The sequence below is a fragment of the Heloderma suspectum genome, chromosome 1 (assembly GCF_057233095.1).
Source record: "Heloderma suspectum isolate Gila_16-S chromosome 1, 16-S_ref, whole genome shotgun sequence".
Classification (NCBI taxonomy): domain Eukaryota; kingdom Metazoa; phylum Chordata; class Lepidosauria; order Squamata; family Helodermatidae; genus Heloderma; species Heloderma suspectum.
In genome coordinates, this window is record NC_139458.1 from 403,231,881 (window position 1) to 403,251,366 (window position 19,486).

Here is a 19,486-nt window from a genome sequence, read left to right on the forward strand (position 1 = left end):
TCCATGGGGTCACGAAGAGTCGGACACGACTGAATGACCAAACAAGAAGTTTACAATCAAATTATTGTCGGCGGAAGAGACCAAACAAATCTTCCTGCCTTTACTGAAGTCATAGGGCAACAGCTGTTGGGACCGTCATTCCAACAGCCTTCCCCAACCTGGTGTCCTCCAGATGTGTTGGACTACAATTCCCAGCATACCCCAGCCAGAACACGGAGTTGTAGTCCAACACATTCGGGAGAGCGCCAGGCTGAGGAAAGCTGGCCCCCTCTTTCGGAATATTCGATGAACTGCGATAAGGAAGCGGAAGTGACGGCTTTAAAAAAAAACACCATGCCGTTCCCGCCCCCTGCCGTATGACGCTCTGTGACTGGCGGCCCACGACCGAAGCACGGCTCTGAGCTAGGGGCGTGCCGTCAGGAGCGGACCCGAGCTTCTCGCGCCGCCCTCGAGCGCCGCGGGCTGCAGTTGCCTAGCATCCGTCCGATGCAGCCGTTACGCGGCGCGTGGGGGTTCGTAGCCTCGGGAGCCAATCGGAGTGCGGACGGGTAGCCGTGGGCGGAGCCGCGGCGGTGGGCCAATCCGCGGCAGGCGCGGCGCGTTTTAAACGTCTCCCCGGAGGGAGAAAGGCTGCGTGTTTACTTCGCCGAGGAGCGGCGCAAGGAGGATGCCGAGCCGGCCCGAGGACTACGAGGTGCTCCTCACCATCGGCGCTGGCTCCTACGGCAGGTGCCAGAAGGTGCGGCGAAGGGCGGACGGCAAGGTGAGCGGAGCAGCGCTGCGAGGGCGCCCCCTGGGGGTTATGGCGGTTGCCGTCGTCTAGCGCGTGAAAGTGTCTCTGAGGTCGTGCAGAGTGCCTTTCCTCGCCTCGTTGACGCGTGATCGCAGCCAGCCCTAATGGACCTTCAGTCCAGAATCCCAGGGGGGCTGTTTTCCTGGCATCTGTCGCTTTACTGCCCCACTACCGGTCGAGCCTGGATGCTGCTTGAAAGGCAGTCCCATGTTTGTGGGCGGGCGGGCGGGCACCCCCGTAACACCCCCGCCCCGTGCCCCCGAAGCAGCGGGGCCCCATGGCTCACTGTTTTCTTCCCTCGCTTGTCCGTAGTGGTGCACGTGGGGCCTCTTTCCCTTCCCACAGGCCCATCAGTTCGCGACATGCGAACGGGCTTTGGCTCTCATCTTCCGGATGGTGAGGCAACAGTTGAGTTGCCCTACTCATCCTAGTGGCTTGGCACTACCTTTCCATTAGCAACAGTGCTTTTAGTTAGCGAATCTTGTTTTATGGTGGAGGGGGAAAGTGGGATATACATCTTTGTATAAACAATGCGATCTCTGCCCCCTTATAAGCTAAGTCTGCCTTTCCCTAACATGGTGCCTTTCCCTCCCTGTGGGCAACTCCACGAGGCCACCTGCCTCCAGGCATTAAAACAACAACAAACATTTACAGGGTTTTTGGGGGGAGGGTGCTGCAAAGCACCTACCTCCAGCCATCTTAAATTCTGCAGAATGCCTGAAAGAAAGAAAGAAAGGTTCAAAAGAAAAAGAAAGGGCCTCTGCTGCGACCTGGTAAGCTGGGGGCGCGGGTTTAAGGAAGGTAGTGGGGAGTGACCAGGTGAGGTGTTGGGTTTGTGTTTTGCACAAAACACACCTTGTGTCTGTGTTTCCTCTCTCGCGCACATACGTGGTGGGTGTGCATACCCACATTCTGTGACTAGCTATGCCTTTCATGACAGCCATTTGTGGTCATGCCCACAATTATTTTTTGAATTTCCAAACGGGCCCAAGGGCCAAAAAACATAAGGGACCCCTGCTCTAGGTTGTATGGGGAACTGTATTCTAGTACTCTGAAGGTCTCTATTTCTTGTTCAGAAACAGTCCATTTCAAAATGTACCTTCAGTTGTGGGTCACAGAACCTTCTATGCTTAGGCTAGCAGATGGGTCTGGTTCTGGGTCCATGACTGGACTCTTCCTCTCTTCCTAGGATGTTCTACTGTGCTCTAATCTAAATTCTGCAGTTAGTACATAACTTGGTTAGATGTAGTAAAAGACCAAGGGTTCCTCCTGCTCAGATCTTTGCAGCATAAAAATGTTGACATGCCTGGTAATAAACTAATCCTAGCCAGAGCTTACAGTCTCTGGCAGGAAACTGCAGGCTATGTACATTCATATGCTCATCATTGGAAAGATTCAACATGAGAGAGATCTCTGATAATAAAGCTCCCATATCAATAGTAATTGCACTAATAAAATGTAGATCCCATGGTATTAGAGCAGTGGGGGGATGAGATCAGGTTGTCAGTGTGGGATGAGGTATAGTTTGATCATTCTTAGCTTAAAGTAAGCTGCTAGTCCCACTTAGCTTCTTTCAGAATCATTGTATCATGTACTTTATATTCTTTATATTCGCATTGCCTATGGCTTGTTCAAATTCTTTCAGGTCTTGGTCTGGAAAGAACTTGACTATGGATCTATGACAGAATCTGAAAAGCAAATGCTCGTTTCTGAAGTGAACTTGCTCCGTGAGCTGAAACATCCAAATATTGTACGGTATTATGATCGTATAATTGACAGGACGAATACAACGCTTTATATTGTGATGGAATACTGTGAAGGTGGAGATCTGGCAACTCTGATTGCAAAATGTACAAAAGAAAGGCATGTACAACTATATTGTAGCATTGTTTTGCAAATCCCTTGGGATCCATATTGACTAATTTATTAACCTTCAACCCATCCATGTTGGGTCATCAGTTACTAATAATTTTGCAAGTGTTGAGCCAACTTTCATTGAGAAGGAGATTGTTACTGGTTGGATAGGGATGGCCATCCCTATCACGCATTTGTATCTAAAATCTGATAAAATTCTCATTGCCACATGGCTGGATGCTGGACCATACAGACAACCAAACTAACCTGGTGCACTAGTATTACCCAACCAAGTGGAAAAGAAACTTTACCATACAAGTTACCAATTTGTTGCAAAATAGCTGTCTGTATTGACCATAACAATGCCTTACTGAGTGATTATATGTATACCGTGGCAAGATACTACTCAATAAATCATTGGCTATAGTCACTCCTTGTAAACCTTGGGAGGGATAGGCCAGTGGGTTCTTAAATGTTAATTTGGCTCTTCCAGAGAAGTGGCATGAGGAATTTTTAGCCCAACAACTAAAAGGAGTAAATTGTGGGAGGGCTTCACTTTGGATTTTACACTTGACAACTGTCAACTCTGTGCTACATTTTAGATAGCCCAAAGATCACAGATGCAGGGCTTAGTATAACTTTGTATACAGCATATTAAACATAGGGGAAATCTTTGTGCAGATTCAAAATGGAAGTTGCAGTGTGACCTTAAGGACGCCCTTTGATAATTTAGCTAGCTTTTTAATTTTGATTTTCTAGTAATGGTGCTCTCAAAGTCTAGCATTATAAAATGTAAAATATCTTTACCCTGTGCTTCAGCCAAAAATGGCTCCCAAAGTGGTTTACAGAAATCAGTAATAAGATGGCCCCTGCAGTCAGGCTTACAATCTAAAAGACATGAAACAAGATGAAAAGGCATTGGGAGGAAGGAAGAAAAAACAAAACTTGGACATTAGTTCTTAGTTACAAAGACATACTTAAAAATGTAACAATTCACCAGGATTCCTATCACAGGGCAGCAAGTGGTAGTTGGCCCTTGTCTGGTGAGGAGCAGTCCAGTTTTATAATAAGTAAAATGTCTAATCTGTGCTAAGATGGGATCCTTTTGTTTTAGCACTGTAATTTCTCTATATCAAAACTTAATTTTTAAATTGAATCATACTAGCAAGCATTGAAGTAATGCTGGTGGTTTTCAAATTGCCTCCTAGCAGTAGGAGATCCTTGCTGCTTAAGCTGAAACATTAAACGCCAAGGATCGTTATTAAGGCAGTGGAGAGAATAGAATGAGGCTTACTAGGTATCCATGCTTGCATTTGCTGGCATACCAGCAGAGGACCCTGGCCTTCTACTAAAACAGATTCACAGTAGGCATGGACAGCTTCTCTGTCAGGGATGAAACAGGGAAGAAAATTGGAATTACTTTCTCCAGCTGCATTGCAAATTAGAAGAATTTCTATCTTTCAAATCTCCACTTGCCAAAAGGCTTGAAGTAGTCAGTCATGTCTACCTTCTGTTGTGGTTTGCAGATGATAGAAGTGGAAGAAACTCCTGCTGATTCTATCCTTCTGCAGACTGCTGTATAAGTGAGGCAAGACTCTGTCTCTTGCACTTGGGAGAAGGTGGGGATTTTCTCACTTGTGACGAAGTCTGAATAAGATGATAAAACAACAGGAAAGATTTCTGCCCTTTATTATCTTATCCATGCAAGTGAGACAAGACTCTGCCTTATCCAAGCCCTTTCCATGTGCTGGAGGGCTTAGAAGAAATCCCACTCCCTCCTAAGCTGTGCAGCGAGAGTTTCTCCTGCTCTTACCTTTTAAATTTGGTGCAAATGCGAGAACTTCCTGCCTCTTTCCTGAGCCATAGGGGAGGGGTATAAAACCTCAGACCCAGGGGCCAAATACGGCCCTCTGGAATTCCCCAGAGGGCCCCACCCCCCTTCCCCCAAATGGCAGCCATTTAGTGGTTTCTCACTTTTAGTGCAGCTTTCCCCTAATTCTGAAAGGTAGAAATGCCTCTTCTAAGGCTTAGTTACAGGCAGTAACAGCTTCAGACTAAAATATGCTGAGATTTTCGGTCCGGCCCCTTTTGCCGTTAGCCCTGCCTACCACTGGAAATGGAAATTGGCCCTTGGACTGAAAGTTTCTGCACTCCTGTCCCAGGGGCTGGGCCCACAGGCTGGAAGTTCCCCATTCTTGGATTAGGGGGCAGAGATTTAATCCTGAGGACAATAGAGGCTTGGTTTATTAGCCAAGCCAATACTTGTTACAGTTAACTTTCAGTCTCTGTCATCTTTTGGTGCTTCCAGATGAGGCTTTTGTTGTGCAATTGCCCTGCCTCATTCACAGAGTTTTACAAGGAGTCCAGGATTTTGTAGTGGTTCCTGTATTTTCCCACTGCTGCTTCAGTCTTTTTTTTTTTTCTTATCAGAAAAAAAATCTGTGAAGGAGGGAAAGATGGAATAGCTGCACAGTGCCTTTTAATCAGTGATAGGAGCCTCTGTCTGAAAGCACCTTTTGTTACTTCCAAATGCTCTGAGTCACAGATGGGGTTTATGCAGCGGACGGGTGGTGGGGCAGTGCATCCCTCTTCTTGAATCAGAGGTACACTGTGTACCCCTGTGGGATCCTTGTTTGTACAGGCAGGCCAACCAACATTGGGAGTAGACAGCAGGTTTTGCTGACACTTTGACAACCTCCCCACATGTAGTTGCTTTATTTTCCCACAAGAATGAAAATCAGCCATTCACTTGTTATGGGAGAAATTAAGGGCTGTATTTGGAGATGGCTGTATAGATGTGAAGGCCTGGGAAAAACAAAACATGGGTGGGGGGAGAACCAGAAAAATGTAAAACACTTCTTTCCATTTTTTCTAGGGATTGTTTGGGGACTTCAAAAAATGTGTTCCCTCAAATTTTACTTCCCTTCCTTCCAGTCCTTCATGTCTCTGTGCCTGCAGAAAGGATTAACCCTGTTTCTTGCCCTTGGGGACTTGGCTACTGAGAACAGAGCCTGTCCTATCAGCAGAGCCCCCCCAGCTTTAGATTTTGTGGGCACACCACAGAAATGGAATTTTGAAAACTGGCGTAGTGGGGTGGGGGGGGAGATGTGGGCCTGAAGGTACTTGAAATAACTAGCCTCTTCCTCTTTAAAAAAAAAAAAAAAAAAGACATTATCTGGATGAGACCTTTGTCCTTCGAGTCCTCACTCAGTTGACCTTGGCCTTGAAAGAGTGTCACAGGCGGAGTGATGGTGGCCACACTGTTCTTCATCGGGATCTAAAGCCAGCAAATATCTTCCTTGATGGCAAGAAGAATGTGAAGCTTGGTGACTTTGGCCTGGCCAGGATACTTCACCATGATACCAGTTTTGCAAAAACCTTTGTTGGAACCCCATATTACATGTCTCCAGTAAGTGTTCCAGTACAAAAGCTCCTGCAGCTGCACCCTTTTTAGCATTTTCCCAGTACTATAAATTGATTTGTATCTAATTTAGCATGTTTGGCTCTTACCTAGAAAACAAAGCTAAAATAAACTGTGTTAGTTTTATATACTGTATAAAATATTTCCAGCCTTTCAAATAGCCGGAAGTGATTGCACTGGAATGATTGATTGGGAATTTAATAAAGCTCATGGTATTTAAATGTTATAGTTGTAGAGTGTAATCCAAATAACTCCTCCTGCTGATGGAACTATTTCTGACAGCAGTATGGGAGGGGTGGTGATTCTCCCATTCCCTGCTGCTCCCTGTGCACCCTCAAAATTGCTCTGCAGCTGTCCAGAGCTGTTGGGACAGGGGTGGGGGGAAACACTCAGTAGCACATGCTTCCCCTGCATTGTTTAAATATTAAGAAAAAATGAAGGCTCTGAAAACAACATACAAATATGTGTTTCCTTGGGATGGCCTAACTGCAACTTTGAAACTGCCTAGTTAAAGAGAAGTGGCTGCTGTTCCTGGAATTCTGAGATGTTTTTTCTTCTTTCATTGTTAGTATTTGCATAATCATGACTAAAGGCAAATAGGATGGTAATCTTGTAATACAGTAAGTAGCAAGCCTGAATTAATGCTACAAATCTTACTTCAGTCATGAAATGCTACTTACAATTAGTTAGACCTAGACTTAGGTATACTTCAAGTAGTATCTCTCAAAGTCAATGGATCTGCTTTAAGTATGACCAAGTCTGGATCCAGCCCCATTTTTCTGAATGCTTAACCATACACACATTGATTAAGAATTGTTTAGAACCATATAGTACTCCAGAATGCATACTACTAGCCAATTTTTTGTGGAATAACTTCCTCTAACTTGCAAAGTAATTACTATGCTTCTAAATGTGAGGCTCCTTTTCTCTTCTTAGGAGCAAATAAATCGCATGTCCTACAATGAGAAATCAGACATCTGGTCTCTAGGATGTTTGCTCTACGAGTTGTGTGCGTTGTCGTAAGTATACTACTGCCAGAATGTTTTTGGGCAGACATTTTGAAGTCTGAGGAATTTAATACGTGCTTCAAGTAGATGCTGGGATAAAGTTGAAGAGTGTGTTTGTTCACTTTCTAGGCCTCCATTTACAGCTTTTAACCAAAAAGAGTTAGCAGAAAAGATAAGGGAAGGAAAGTTCAGACGAATCCCATACCGTTATTCAGACCAGCTGAATGAACTTCTCACGAAAATGCTGAACCTAAAGGTAAGGATGGTTTCTCAAAGAGTCAAAGGGTGGTATCCAAGGATCTGCGTATGGGAGATCCATCCTTATTCTGTGCATACCCCTCTGGGTAGTCCCTTATGTCCCCCAAAAGCTGATCCAGAAAGAGTGTGTTTGTGAGACCTCCCCAGATTGGCCTTTGATGCCGCATAAGAGGCTTCACTTGAACAAAATCCAGGTAGGTGCTGGGGGCATCTATCTTACTGATTCCCAAAATTCTCCCCCCACACACACCTGCACAAAAGGCTTACGACTCTTTAAATGTAACGTTTCTGTAGACTGAATATTATGTGTTGTCTTGGTTTCAAGGATTACTGTCGGCCGTCAGTTGAAGAAATTCTACGGAACTCTTTGATAGCTGACCTGGTGTCTGAGGAGCAAGGGAGAGTCTTGGAGAGAAGAGGGCGACGATCAGGAGAGCAAGATAAAATAGAAAGACTTTCAGGAACTCCAGTGAATGAGCTGAAACTGAAAGAGCAACAGCTACAAGAGAGGGAGCGAGCCATAAAAGAGAGAGAACACAGACTAGAACGTAAGAACGGATGTAGCAATCGGTGTAAGGGCAGACTCATGCTCCACCAGTGCCCCAAGGGGGTGGGATATATTCCCCTTCGGTGAGCTTGAGCTTAAGTTACTGCAGTAAAAGCAACACACCTCAGAATGCATAATGTGATGGCACAAGTTTGGAGTGAATAAGGGATCAACACAAATGTAGCTTGGAATTTCAGGAGACCTGCAACTAAATGGACTTCTAGTGTGCTAAATATTCAATTGATGCTCTCTGAAGTGTGTTAAATATTCATCTGTAATCATGATGCCTAAACATGGATACATTGTGCTTGGCGCATGCTCCATAAGGACACATTTGCTTATCCTATTAATAAGGCTATACTAAACCTGACAAATGAGCCTCGGACAGTGTCCATAGTAGCATAGGGACTTCTCAAACTATTTAAGTTGTGCAGTGCTTTTCCCAGAATAGTTATTGGTAATCTGGTCAGTTATTGACCAAAATGAAAAGCTGTCATAGTATGCAAATCTCTGATCTATGAAAATACTCACTGGGTGATAAGTGCAATCTGATTAAAACTACTTGTCTTTTTGTTTCAGAGAGAGAGCGGGAGCTATGTGTTCGGGAGAGACTGGCAGAAGACAAATTGACTAGGTCTGTTTTTAAAATGTCTGAGGAGTCTTGATGCCACAAAGTCTTGTGGCATTTTAAAGACCTAACACATTTTATTATAGCACAAACTTTCTTGGATTAGAGCCCACTTCAGATGCACAGAGTGTGATCCTCAGTTGTCAGGTGTGTGTATATATACATATGGGTATAAAGAAGGGAAAATGTAAAGCCTGGAGTTCAAGGTGATGGAATGCATTTAACTCCAATCTTTACATTTTTCTCCCTTTACACCTATAGGTATATATACCTGACACTGAGGATCACATTCCATGCATCCGATTAAGTGGGCTCAAGTTTATCAAAGCTTGTGCCATAATATTTCTTAATCTTTAAGGTGCAACAAGACTCTTTTTTTGCTGTGCAACAGACTAACTCTGGAAATTACTTCAATACAAAGTTTGCTCATGCTAATCAAATCCTTTCTAAACAGGGCTGAGAACCTGATGAAGAATTACAACTTATTCAAGGACCAGAGACTATTGCTACCGGCAACTAGCCCAGGTAGGAGGAGATATAGAAAGCTCCTACTGGACTACTAAACCAAGAGTGCAGAAGCTGCCAGCCTTCTCACTAGTGGTCTTGCTACCAGTACCTCTGTGGTGGATGTCAATGTAGCTCTCCTGGCAGTGTGGTCACTCTAGGGTGTTGAAGAGCAGCAGCAACCAAGGATGGGTTTTAATATGTAGCTATACAAAGGGACTAGATGTGCTGCTGAACTAAAATGCCCCTTGAAGGAGCAGCCCTTCACTGCATAGTAAATGACAAACACATCAAGAAGATAAAGCTCCTCGCCTGTATGGCAAACTTTGACTTGAATAGGAGACTCCTGAACTATTGCATGCTGTGAATATCTTGTAGGTTTTAGCATCTCTGACATTCTGGCAAACAAAGGTTTGAAAAACCTAAATAAACAGCCCCTCTCAGCTTCTGTTTGCCTGTACTACTTAGTTGCTAAGCCTAGGTCAGAAGACCACTGGAACCCAAGTTGGGTTTGGAGACAGCATGATCTGTGAATATATCCTACTGCTAACTGTCTTTCTGATACCAGACCTTTGTGTGTACGTTGTACTTAAGTCATATGTTTAACATTTTGATTGACTTTTCTTGAGCTCTAAAATTAATCCTTAATAAAATATATTTTACTTATTTAAAAATGAACAGGCTAACACAGGGCCTCTATGGTGATGACAGTAGTTAGCAGTTCTTACTTGAAGGCTTACTGCAGTCTCGTGTACTTCCAAACTAGAAGGGGTGTTTAGTGAAGAAAGTCTAAGTAAAGACAGTCTAAAAGTCAGAAGCTTTACTTTGTACATAGTCTAGTCTATTCTCGTACAGCTTGCTTTAAAACACTGCAGTTCAGCTGCTTACCAGGCTGGACATCCAATGAACTATTACATCTTTTCTTTAGAACCCTCTTTTTGTTTCAAAAGCTATCATCTATGCAGCATGAGGGGGCTGCTTAAAAACAAACCCAAAGCCTCCTTGAGCATATAAAGACTCCACGGCTTGTCTGGCCAATGCAAATGCCACATTCTGGAATGGGCCTGTTGTGTAAGTAGCAGTCTTGGTTAAGAAACCCAGCAACCAAGCATAGCCCTTTGAAAATACCTTTGTCTTTGTAGCAGTGGCTCACATTTAAAATATGGCATGCCCTTGATTTGGCATCGCTTTAAGCAGTGAAATGACATGGTGCTACATCAAAGCACCTTCAGGAAACAAATGCATCTAGTCTTCATCCCAAAATGAGGCTCTTACTAATGGAAGCTTATGCAAAACAAGGTGGTCTCTCCCTGCGCACATACACACATATCCCAATGTGGTCTAAGGTCCCTGCTTCATTTAACAAACCCACCTAGGGTTCAATCCTATGACGGCCATAGGATAGGTTGGTTCCCGGGAACCGACCTCGGGGTCTGTGCTCAGAAGAGGAGCGCAGAGCAGCAAAAATGGGGCATTCCGGGGCGGAGCAGTCAGAAATCCGGTACGACACATCCAACGTGTAATCCGGGTGCCGCTTCCCCTGCTCTGCCTTCCTGCAGCTAGACAGCTGGGATTGGCTGTGTAGCCGCAAATGCAGGGTAGCTGAAGCGCAGAGGGGACGATCCCCTCTGTGCTTCTCCTGCCCTGCACTGGATAGGTGGGTCACCTCTGAGTTCAGAGGCGGCCACCTATCCTGGTAGTATTGCTCCCTCCAGGAGTCACGTTTGGACAGTTACATTCTGACAATGCAGATTTTGCATATAATTTTACTTTATCGCTTTCATTACGCAGATACAGCCACATGTTCTGGTAAACTGCATTGGTATTGTTTGTTTTTAGAGACCAACTTGCCTACTGAAGAGCAGTTAGGATTTGATTAAAATACCATCTATAGCGAAATACAAAAGTTCCTGCTATGTGCTCTCTGAACTTCTGTCTTGGCTGATGCTACCAAAAAATACATCCAACTACCAAAAAATGCTACCAAAATTTTTGGTACTACCAAAAAATGCATCCAAAAATACATCCAGAAATACAAAAAAAAAAAATCCAATAGTGTAAAAGCTGCCTGAAGCACGCATCTCTCTGTTCTCACACGCCATTCAACCATATAATGATTTTAAAAAGTCCACAAACAAAAACAGCAAGATGCTTAATGGCTTAGGACAACATGTTTTTATATGTAGATTTAAAGGTCTTTTGTCATTAGACAATTTCAATAAAATTCTGTGTTTCAGAACTAAAATACCTTGGCCACACTTTCACCCTGATTCTTGCAGGGCCTAAAGGAGCTTTGTGGTATATTGCTGCTACACGTACCTATACTGTACCAAGAGCACTAAAACTTTTCACTCCAGCTGTTTTGTAGATACGGTAACTTGGAGCCTCTCCACTAGAGGGTGGAAAAGGAAAGAGATGAGAACGATAAATGCTCAGCCAGCTCTTGAAGGTTTTTTCTTTGATCTGGATAGCTTTTTTCCTTTTAGCAAATGATCTGTACAGGGAAGTGATCAATAAAATCAGTTACAATGTCAAATTAGAAGTGGATGATAGAAGTTAAATTAACAAAAATAGGATAGAAGAAAGCCTACAGCTAAGTCAGGTCACGGAGATCCCATATGTTTGCCTCACCATGTAATATTCAAGCCCATCTAAAACTATATTACAACATAGGCATGAACAGTAAACATTTTAATGGAAAGGAGTACCATTTTTATTTGGCAACTGCCTGATTTAGCAAACCTACTAATAAAATATAATGAGTTAATTTTTTATTGGTGTGGGTTGGAGGTGGTCAGCTACATTGGAATAAAGAATTTTAGGGCAAACAGACCTGCAGATTTCCACATTCAAGGCAATTTTAAAATCTGCACTGATGAATATTTAGCTTTTCAGAAAAAAGCCACAATAAGCCTTCAGTCAGGGTTGATCTATTACTTTACTGTTCTTCGTCTACACCCAAAAGCTAGACACAACCCCCAAACTCTATTACATACAATGCAGGAATTATTTTATTTCATAACCATACCCAGCAGGATGTTTTAGATATGTGCTTGAGTTTGTGATGTAATATGCCACAGATGAATGATCTCTAAAGCTGAAGGTTTAGTGTGTTTTTAAAAAGGAGAGAGACCACTAATGTAAATGGTGCTCTCTGATGACAAGTATAGATTTCTGTCCTCTTCTCTGTATACATTATTTCACAACCTGAATAAATGAACAAAAACAGCAGCGCTACTACTAGTGAGATTTATCAGGTTATATACCACCAGTTGACAATGAACATCAGTTCTAGTTCTAGGTTTTGAGGGACCCTTAGCAAGATATGGTTAGTGGGGGCCTCTCCCTCCATATACCCACTTCCTCTCCATTGTTGCCACTGCGAATTCACTTGCCTCTCCCTTTGGGCCCAATCCCTACTAGTTCCCAGAGGAATATAAAGCAGGAGTGGGCAGTGTTGGCTCTCTGGATGTTATTGGACTGTAGCACCCATCAACCCTAGCCAGCATAGCCAATGGTGAAGGTTGGTGGGTGTTGCAGTCCAACAATATCTGGAGGGCCATTGGTTGCCCACCCCTGATATAAGGTGTGTGAGTACTGGTGCTCAATAGGCAGCAAGAAGTGGCAGGACTAGGAGCGTCCAATGATTGACAGTGGGCCTCTTGCTTGGGCATGGGCCTTGACCTGCACCCAACAATGCTGACATCTGACACCAACCCATACCAGCATGCTAGAAACCTGTTTCTTGACTGAAGACTGGGGTTAATGAGATGCTAAATACCATGGTGTTTATATAAAACCAGTCCTGAAGCCTAGTTTCCTCCCTGCTATCTCTGTAACTTATTCCGCTTGCTGAGGTCTCATAGAACATGAGTATTTGGAAAATAGTACACAATTGTTGGCGTTAAGCCCAAGCAGGGCTGTTCATATGCCCAGAACAGACAGTGTGATGTAGCGGACAGCCTATTGGACTTAAGACCAGCAAGATGTAGGTTTAAATTCCCACTCAGCCGCAAAACATACTGGGTGTCTGTGGGCCAGTGGCTATCTCTCAGCCCAACCTGCCTCACAGGACTGATGTGAGAATAAAGGGATTATGACCATGCACACATCCCAAGTTGCTGGGAGGAAAGAGGATTAAAAAATTAATAACATTTAAAATCTCTAGTAGTAATTTCCTGAATTTAAACATCACCCTTCAGTGTAGGACTTACAGGCTGGTTTACAGTTTATAATAGTAGAAAGCTGCAACAAAACTCAATAAGAGAACTGTTCCATCTACTGCAGGCATAAGGGGAATGTATACCTGATCAAAGGTGCACAGTTGCTAGTCCCCAATGCATCGACAGTTGCCATTTGTGTTATACCACCAGTGGTATCAACTTCTCCAAGTTTGTGTGTATAAGTTGTGGCCTCTTGGCACTGTTTGTAAGCTGGCCCATGCCTACAAGTCACTTCAATTTTACAAAACCTCAAAAGACCATTAACTAATGTTCTCAGTGAGAGTTAAGTTAAAGCTAAGAAACAGGAACATGGGCTGTTCTTAAAAAGCGGTGCTGCTTCTACTTGCCAACTGTTTCTTCATATGAATGTCAGCTAGACCCCGCTCCAGATTTTCCTAAGGTGGCTTTGTTTACCATAGAGCAAAAAAAAGAGGAATACAAGCGGATTCTGGAAGATCCTTACAGGACTTCACTAATTATGATCATCCTTAACCCAGCTTTTTTTCCCCTTCACAGTGTGTGAACAATACAGCAGGCACGTTCTCCCAAATAAGCCCCTTCAGTGTACCTCATGTTGTTTGTCTCGACTGTGCCAGAAATGAATGAGAACATTATGTTTTGGTGAATGATTTCTTATAAGGAATGTGACAACTGTGAGGACCCACAACAGGATTTTCCCCCTCTTGACGGGTGTGAAAACTAACCACCTATGTTGGAAATCTGACAGTGGAAGAGGAGTGAAGAATAATGTTTAGAAAAAATGTTAATATTTCAACATTGTTTCTCTCTCTGTTTTTAAGATGATGAAGTGTTGCCAGACTTTCCTACAAGAAAAAAGAAGGTCCAATTTGGGGATGAAAGTAAAGAAAACGCTCAATCTGGGGACAGCCTGGAGAATTTTCCCCTCTCAAAAGAAAAGGGCAGTAACCTGAAGAAGCGTCTCTACGCTGCTAACCTGCGAGCTCAAGCACTGTGTGAACTGGAGAAACACTATCAGCTGAAAAGCAGGCAGCTCCTTGGAATGCGCTGAAAATGTGTACATATGTGCTGTGATGTGTACAGAATTGTGATGTTTTTATAGAGTCATTTAAGTTTGTTTCCTGTGGTGTTTATGATGAAAAGCTTTGTAGCCTGGTTTTAGAAATGATGCTAAAATACCATTTTAAACTATGTTGAAATACAGAGTTTGATAGTATGTGTGCGTCTCTGTCCTAAGACAGTTTGCATTCTTATGCACTTGGCAGCTTGCTAATGTTGCATGAATAGTAGACTGACTTATCTCCAACATTAAACATTCATGGAGGCGGTGGGTGGTTGAATAGATTAAGGTTTTTTTAATGATTACGACGTGATTTTAACAAAGAGCATAATACTGTAGATTAAGGAAGTAATTCTGCTCTATCAAAGAATAGAATGCTTTTAAAAATCTACCTAGCTTTTTTTTAATTCTCTTAAGCCTCTTGAATCTTTTGTTTAGGTATAAGGGACAGCTTAATGCTTTATGAGCATAACGTTGCACCTAGCACAATGTCTGTTTCTTACCCATTCGCCATTACAGAGTTTGGATTACTGCCACTGTGGAGTTCTTTGAAATAATGATACATTGCTTAATAGAAAACACATATGTATAAAAAGAGATCTGAACTCAAAAGTGTGTTTCATGTGTTCCTAGCCAATGTTTATTTACCAGATGGAACTGAGTAGAAATCAAAATTTGACTGGAGGAAAACTCTGCAAACAATGTACAGGCAGTTTGCTTTTGTTAAAGGCTGATCTTGTATGGGAGCCTTTATACATTAACTATCAAATAAGAAATCAAGTGGGAAGAAAATTGTTGTTCAAATGTGACGGTGTGGGTGTTCATGTGTTCACATGTGTACATGAATTCCCACACCTGAAGGAAGCTCCTAGGTGTCCCATGCAGGGAGATGAGGGAACTTCAGAGATCAGGATATGCACATGCTCTCTACTTGGATGTGGCAGCGTGCAAAGGAAAGCAGAAGTGTGGGTAGATTTGCATGTCTTTTTTCACAGCATGTGATAAATATATGAAGCAACTCTTGGTCTGACTGAGTTTTATTCTGTTATGTAAATGCAAAACCTTGGTCAGCATTTAAATACCTTTGGTTTGTAATCCCGCTATTTGCTTGTTTTAATTCTCCAGTGGCCTGAAGATGGAGCACCTGTTCTGTCAGTGTTGCAAATCAGCACAGCAATCCTAAATTTAGTACCTGGCTTTCAGTTCTTCATACCACGGGTGAAACTGCTGAACCCATAGCAAAATGAGCACAATAGTGACCTTTATTTTTGGAAATGAGAAAAGTATGTATTACCGCTCAGAAACAGGTTAGCTGCCTTTGGCAAGAATTGTGCCTGAGAAGTGCTTGATTTTTGTTGATTTGTGCCTTCTCTTTGCAACTGCAAAAATTGGCATACTTATTTACAAGTTGCTAGAGGTAATGACAATAGGACATGCTACATCCATGTGTTCCAGTTGCCTATTTTTCCATACCCTTGCAGTGCTTTTTACATCTGAGCATAATTCAGCAAAAGTTAATTACTAACAGTGTGTTCCTATGCCTGTCTACTTAGAAGTACGTTGCATTAAGTTCAATGGGGCTTAAAGGTAAAGGTGTCCCCAACCAGTCGTGTCTGACTCTAGGGTGCAGTGCTTATCCCCGTTTCTAAGCCGAAGAGCCAGTGCTGTCCAGAGACGCTTCCATGGTCATGTGGCCGGCATGACTGAACACCCAGGTGCATGGAACGCTGTTACCTTTCCCGCTGAGGCGGCACCTATTTATCTACTTGCAATTTCTTGCTTTCGAACTGCTAGGTTGGCAGAAGCTGGGACTGAAGACGGGAGCTCACTCCGTCATGCAGCACTCAGGTCTCGAACTGCTGACCTGCCGACCTTCCAGTCTGTAGTTCAGTGTCTTAACCGGGGCTTACTCCTAAGTAAGTGGTACAGAATTGAAGCCTAAAACTGTAATCCTATGCACACTTCTTAGTAACCTTGCATAGAATTGGACTGCACATCCCATTCAGCTTTTTTCAGTGGAACTTGCACCCCGAGGTATGTTTATGTAGACACAAGTTCCACTGTGTTATCTTACTAGGGAAGTGTGCATAGAATTGCAGCTTTTGTTATGGTGATTATTTCCTGGATTGCATCCTTGATGGGCAGCTCCTTTTGGAGCCATCAGAATGCCTGCAGGTACCAACATAAGGAAACGGCCCAGGCCCAAATAGGAATTTCTGTCCAGGAGAAAATGTTGACAAAAATGCAATAGTTAATTCTGATCCTATTATTAGTTGAAAACAGAAAAATAGAAATATTAATTCATTTACGGGCAATCTTATGCATATGTACTCCACTGTTAGAGCAATACGACAATGGAACCAATTACCTAGAGAGGTAGTGGGCTCTCCCACACTGAAGGCATTCAAGACAAGGCTGGACAGCCATCTGTCAGGGATGCTTTGACTTGGATTCCTGCATTGAGCAGGGGGTTGGACTTGATGGTCTTATAGGCCCCTTCCAACCCCACTATTCTATGATTATGTGATCAAAATAAATCTCACTGGCCAGGTTCGCACAGTTGCTGAGGCTCTTCATGGTTTATTTAAGCCATGATGAGTTGTGGTGCCTGCATGTGCCCCCTTAAATATTCAAACAGCTGCTTGTCCTATCACCTGAACCCCAAGACCATGAATTGTTCAACGGTTAAACAACCCTCGCAGAACCCATGGCCTGTTTTGTTTAACCCTCACATAATCCACAGTGTCTGGATTTGGATGATATGACAAGCCGTGGTTGCAGTCTGAATATGGCTGCCAGCACCTGCTTCAACCCACCGTGGCTTAAGTAAACCATGGTGGGCTGTTTGATCATGCGAACCAGCCCATTGTGTTTAATGGGGCTTCCTCCCAAGTATGTGTATATAGCAAGAGTAAGCAACCTGATGCCCTCCAGATATTTTCAACTACAACTTTTATTTAGGGAAATGTTCAAAATATCTGGAGGACACCAGGTTGTCTAACCTTCCTATGTATTATAGAACTCTTGCAGTGCAGTTCTGTATGTATTTACTAAGTCCTGCTTATGAGAACAATAGGATTTGTTCTCGTGTAGATGTTTATATTCATATTGTAGATTTACAGTGGAATCCTATACATATCTACTCAGCTGTAAGTCCCATTGAGTTCAGTGAGGCTTATTCCCAGGAAAGTGGGTATAGAATTGCAGCCAAAAATGATTAAAGTCTATTTCAGGTCACTTAAAAATACTGCCATATATTAAATATTAATTTTTAAAACTGCAAAACACCTGATAGGCTGACATTAATATTGCATTAATACTGTATATTGTTTACACTGCCTTTTCATTTAATGTTCCTTTTATCCAAAGATATGCCTGTGTCTGACACGGTATGATGAAGAAGGATAAAGGGCACTCCTGGGAATTTCTTTTGACTTAATTCTGGTTAAAATCTCTGGGAAGTCATTTTCTGTAATCATCAGCAAGAGGCTCATGTCACATAATATAAATCTAGATTTGAAGCTTATGGAATTTAGAGTACTCGTGATTTTGCGTTTGGTCCACAAATATGCATCAAGCATCTCAGGTTTTTCTCCCCAAATGAAATAGACTTATTATTTGTATTTCTAAGACACCCATAAACCAAGTTCTCTAGGTATCGTATAATTATTTTACAGTAGAACAATACAATGGGTAGTATCCAAAGTTTGTTTTATAGAGGGTAGACCAATCAAATTGACTGGGACTTAAATTAGTTGAGATTATGTAGGACTAACATTGGATACTAACCATAGATCTAAAAATACAAAACTACAAAACCAACACACAAAAAATAATAGATGAAAATACAAAACCCAACATGACAAAAATACAATACAAAGCCAACCTGATAAAATACAGTAAACAATGAGGAGTTTAAACCAGCCAAGAAATAAGAGAGGAGGTAAACCACCAACATGTGATAGAGATTAAGGGTGCAATCCTATGGATGTTTAGACAGAAAATAAAACTGCTGGCTGTGGAATGCTGGGAGTTGTCATCTGTTTTTTCTGTCTAAACTTCCATAGGCTTGCAGTCTTAAATATGGATTTCAGGCCCTGGTCTTCACCTGGCAGTAGAAAGAAAACAATGTTGGTGCCAAGCAAATTTCCCCGGGGAGATGTTCTCTAAGAATAAGGGGAAGCCACTACCAAGAAGGCCCCCTGTCTAGTAGCCCCCCCCCCCAGCTTCAGAATGAGGAGTGATTTATGAGCCCAGCACTTATGATTGCTTTCTCTGTTGCTTGCTATTACATTCAATGATTAGCATGCAAGATTAATTTGCAGCCCTCAAGCAATTTGGCACACTGGAAACTTGAGATTTTCCTCACTGGCATCATTTGGAGGAGATTAATTTTGATTGCTCCTGACTTACACGTCCCCAAATAATTGAACTGTTTGTCTATTCCTTCAGTATTGTTTAATGGCCTTGGATAACTAGATGGGCATATTTCACTGTAAAGTATATAAATATAACATGTAATACTGTATTAGGTATTAAGTAAAGTGCACACATAGCTTTATTTATTTATATTGGCTGTCTGCCTCATTCATTCTCTGTTGCTTTGAAATCCACCTCTGGCTGCAGAAAATTTCTTCTGCCTCTATCACCCCCTACTGACTGCCTAGTAGGTGGTCAGCACTGAGTATAGTAGGGTCTCTATATACACAGCGTTCCTGGTGCCCTAGATTTAGAGCATGTATTTACAATGCTTTTTCAAAATACCGTGGATGCCTTGTTGCTCAAGTCAAAGCACATTTAAGCCCTTTTGATTTCAGCACCTTGAACCACCACCTCTCTTCCCAAGATCTTCCGGAGCGTCATTGGACAAAGAAAGGAGAAGAGTTTATGCTATTTGGTACAGAGTTAGAAGAAAATTAGGAGCACCTCAAACCCAACTGAATGTGGGCTAATGGGCAGAACAGACATACTCACTGGAGGGGCAGGGGGGATTGGCGGCTTGCTGTGGGCCAGGGTAGGAGGGTGTGTGGGGCAGTTCTTTTGTTCCCCTCCCATCCTGCTGTCTCCACCCCCCGCCCCTTTCCTCCCCATTGTCACCAATGCAAAGGGCAGTGAGACTCAAGCTCCTGAGCTGGTGTAGTTCACAGGCCAGTGGTGAGGATCACAAGTGGGCTTAGGATCCTGCATACCCATGGCCTCCCCCCACACACCC

The 19,486-nt window shown here is 42.9% G+C and overlaps 1 protein-coding gene across 1 annotated transcript; it reads left to right on the forward strand.

The window, feature by feature from the left end:
* Positions 1-305: 305 nt before the first annotated feature.
* On the forward strand, positions 306-18,842 carry NEK2 (NIMA related kinase 2). Its single transcript, XM_084828868.1, has 9 exons — positions 306-763; positions 2,439-2,656; positions 5,816-6,056; positions 7,005-7,087; positions 7,205-7,331; positions 7,659-7,881; positions 8,460-8,514; positions 8,963-9,033; positions 14,036-18,842. The coding sequence occupies exons 1-9, from the start codon at positions 668-670 to the stop codon at positions 14,263-14,265; spliced, it is 1,344 nt and encodes a 447-aa protein (XP_084684994.1). The 5' UTR covers positions 306-667; the 3' UTR covers positions 14,266-18,842.
* The last annotated feature ends 644 nt before the right edge of the window (positions 18,843-19,486 follow it).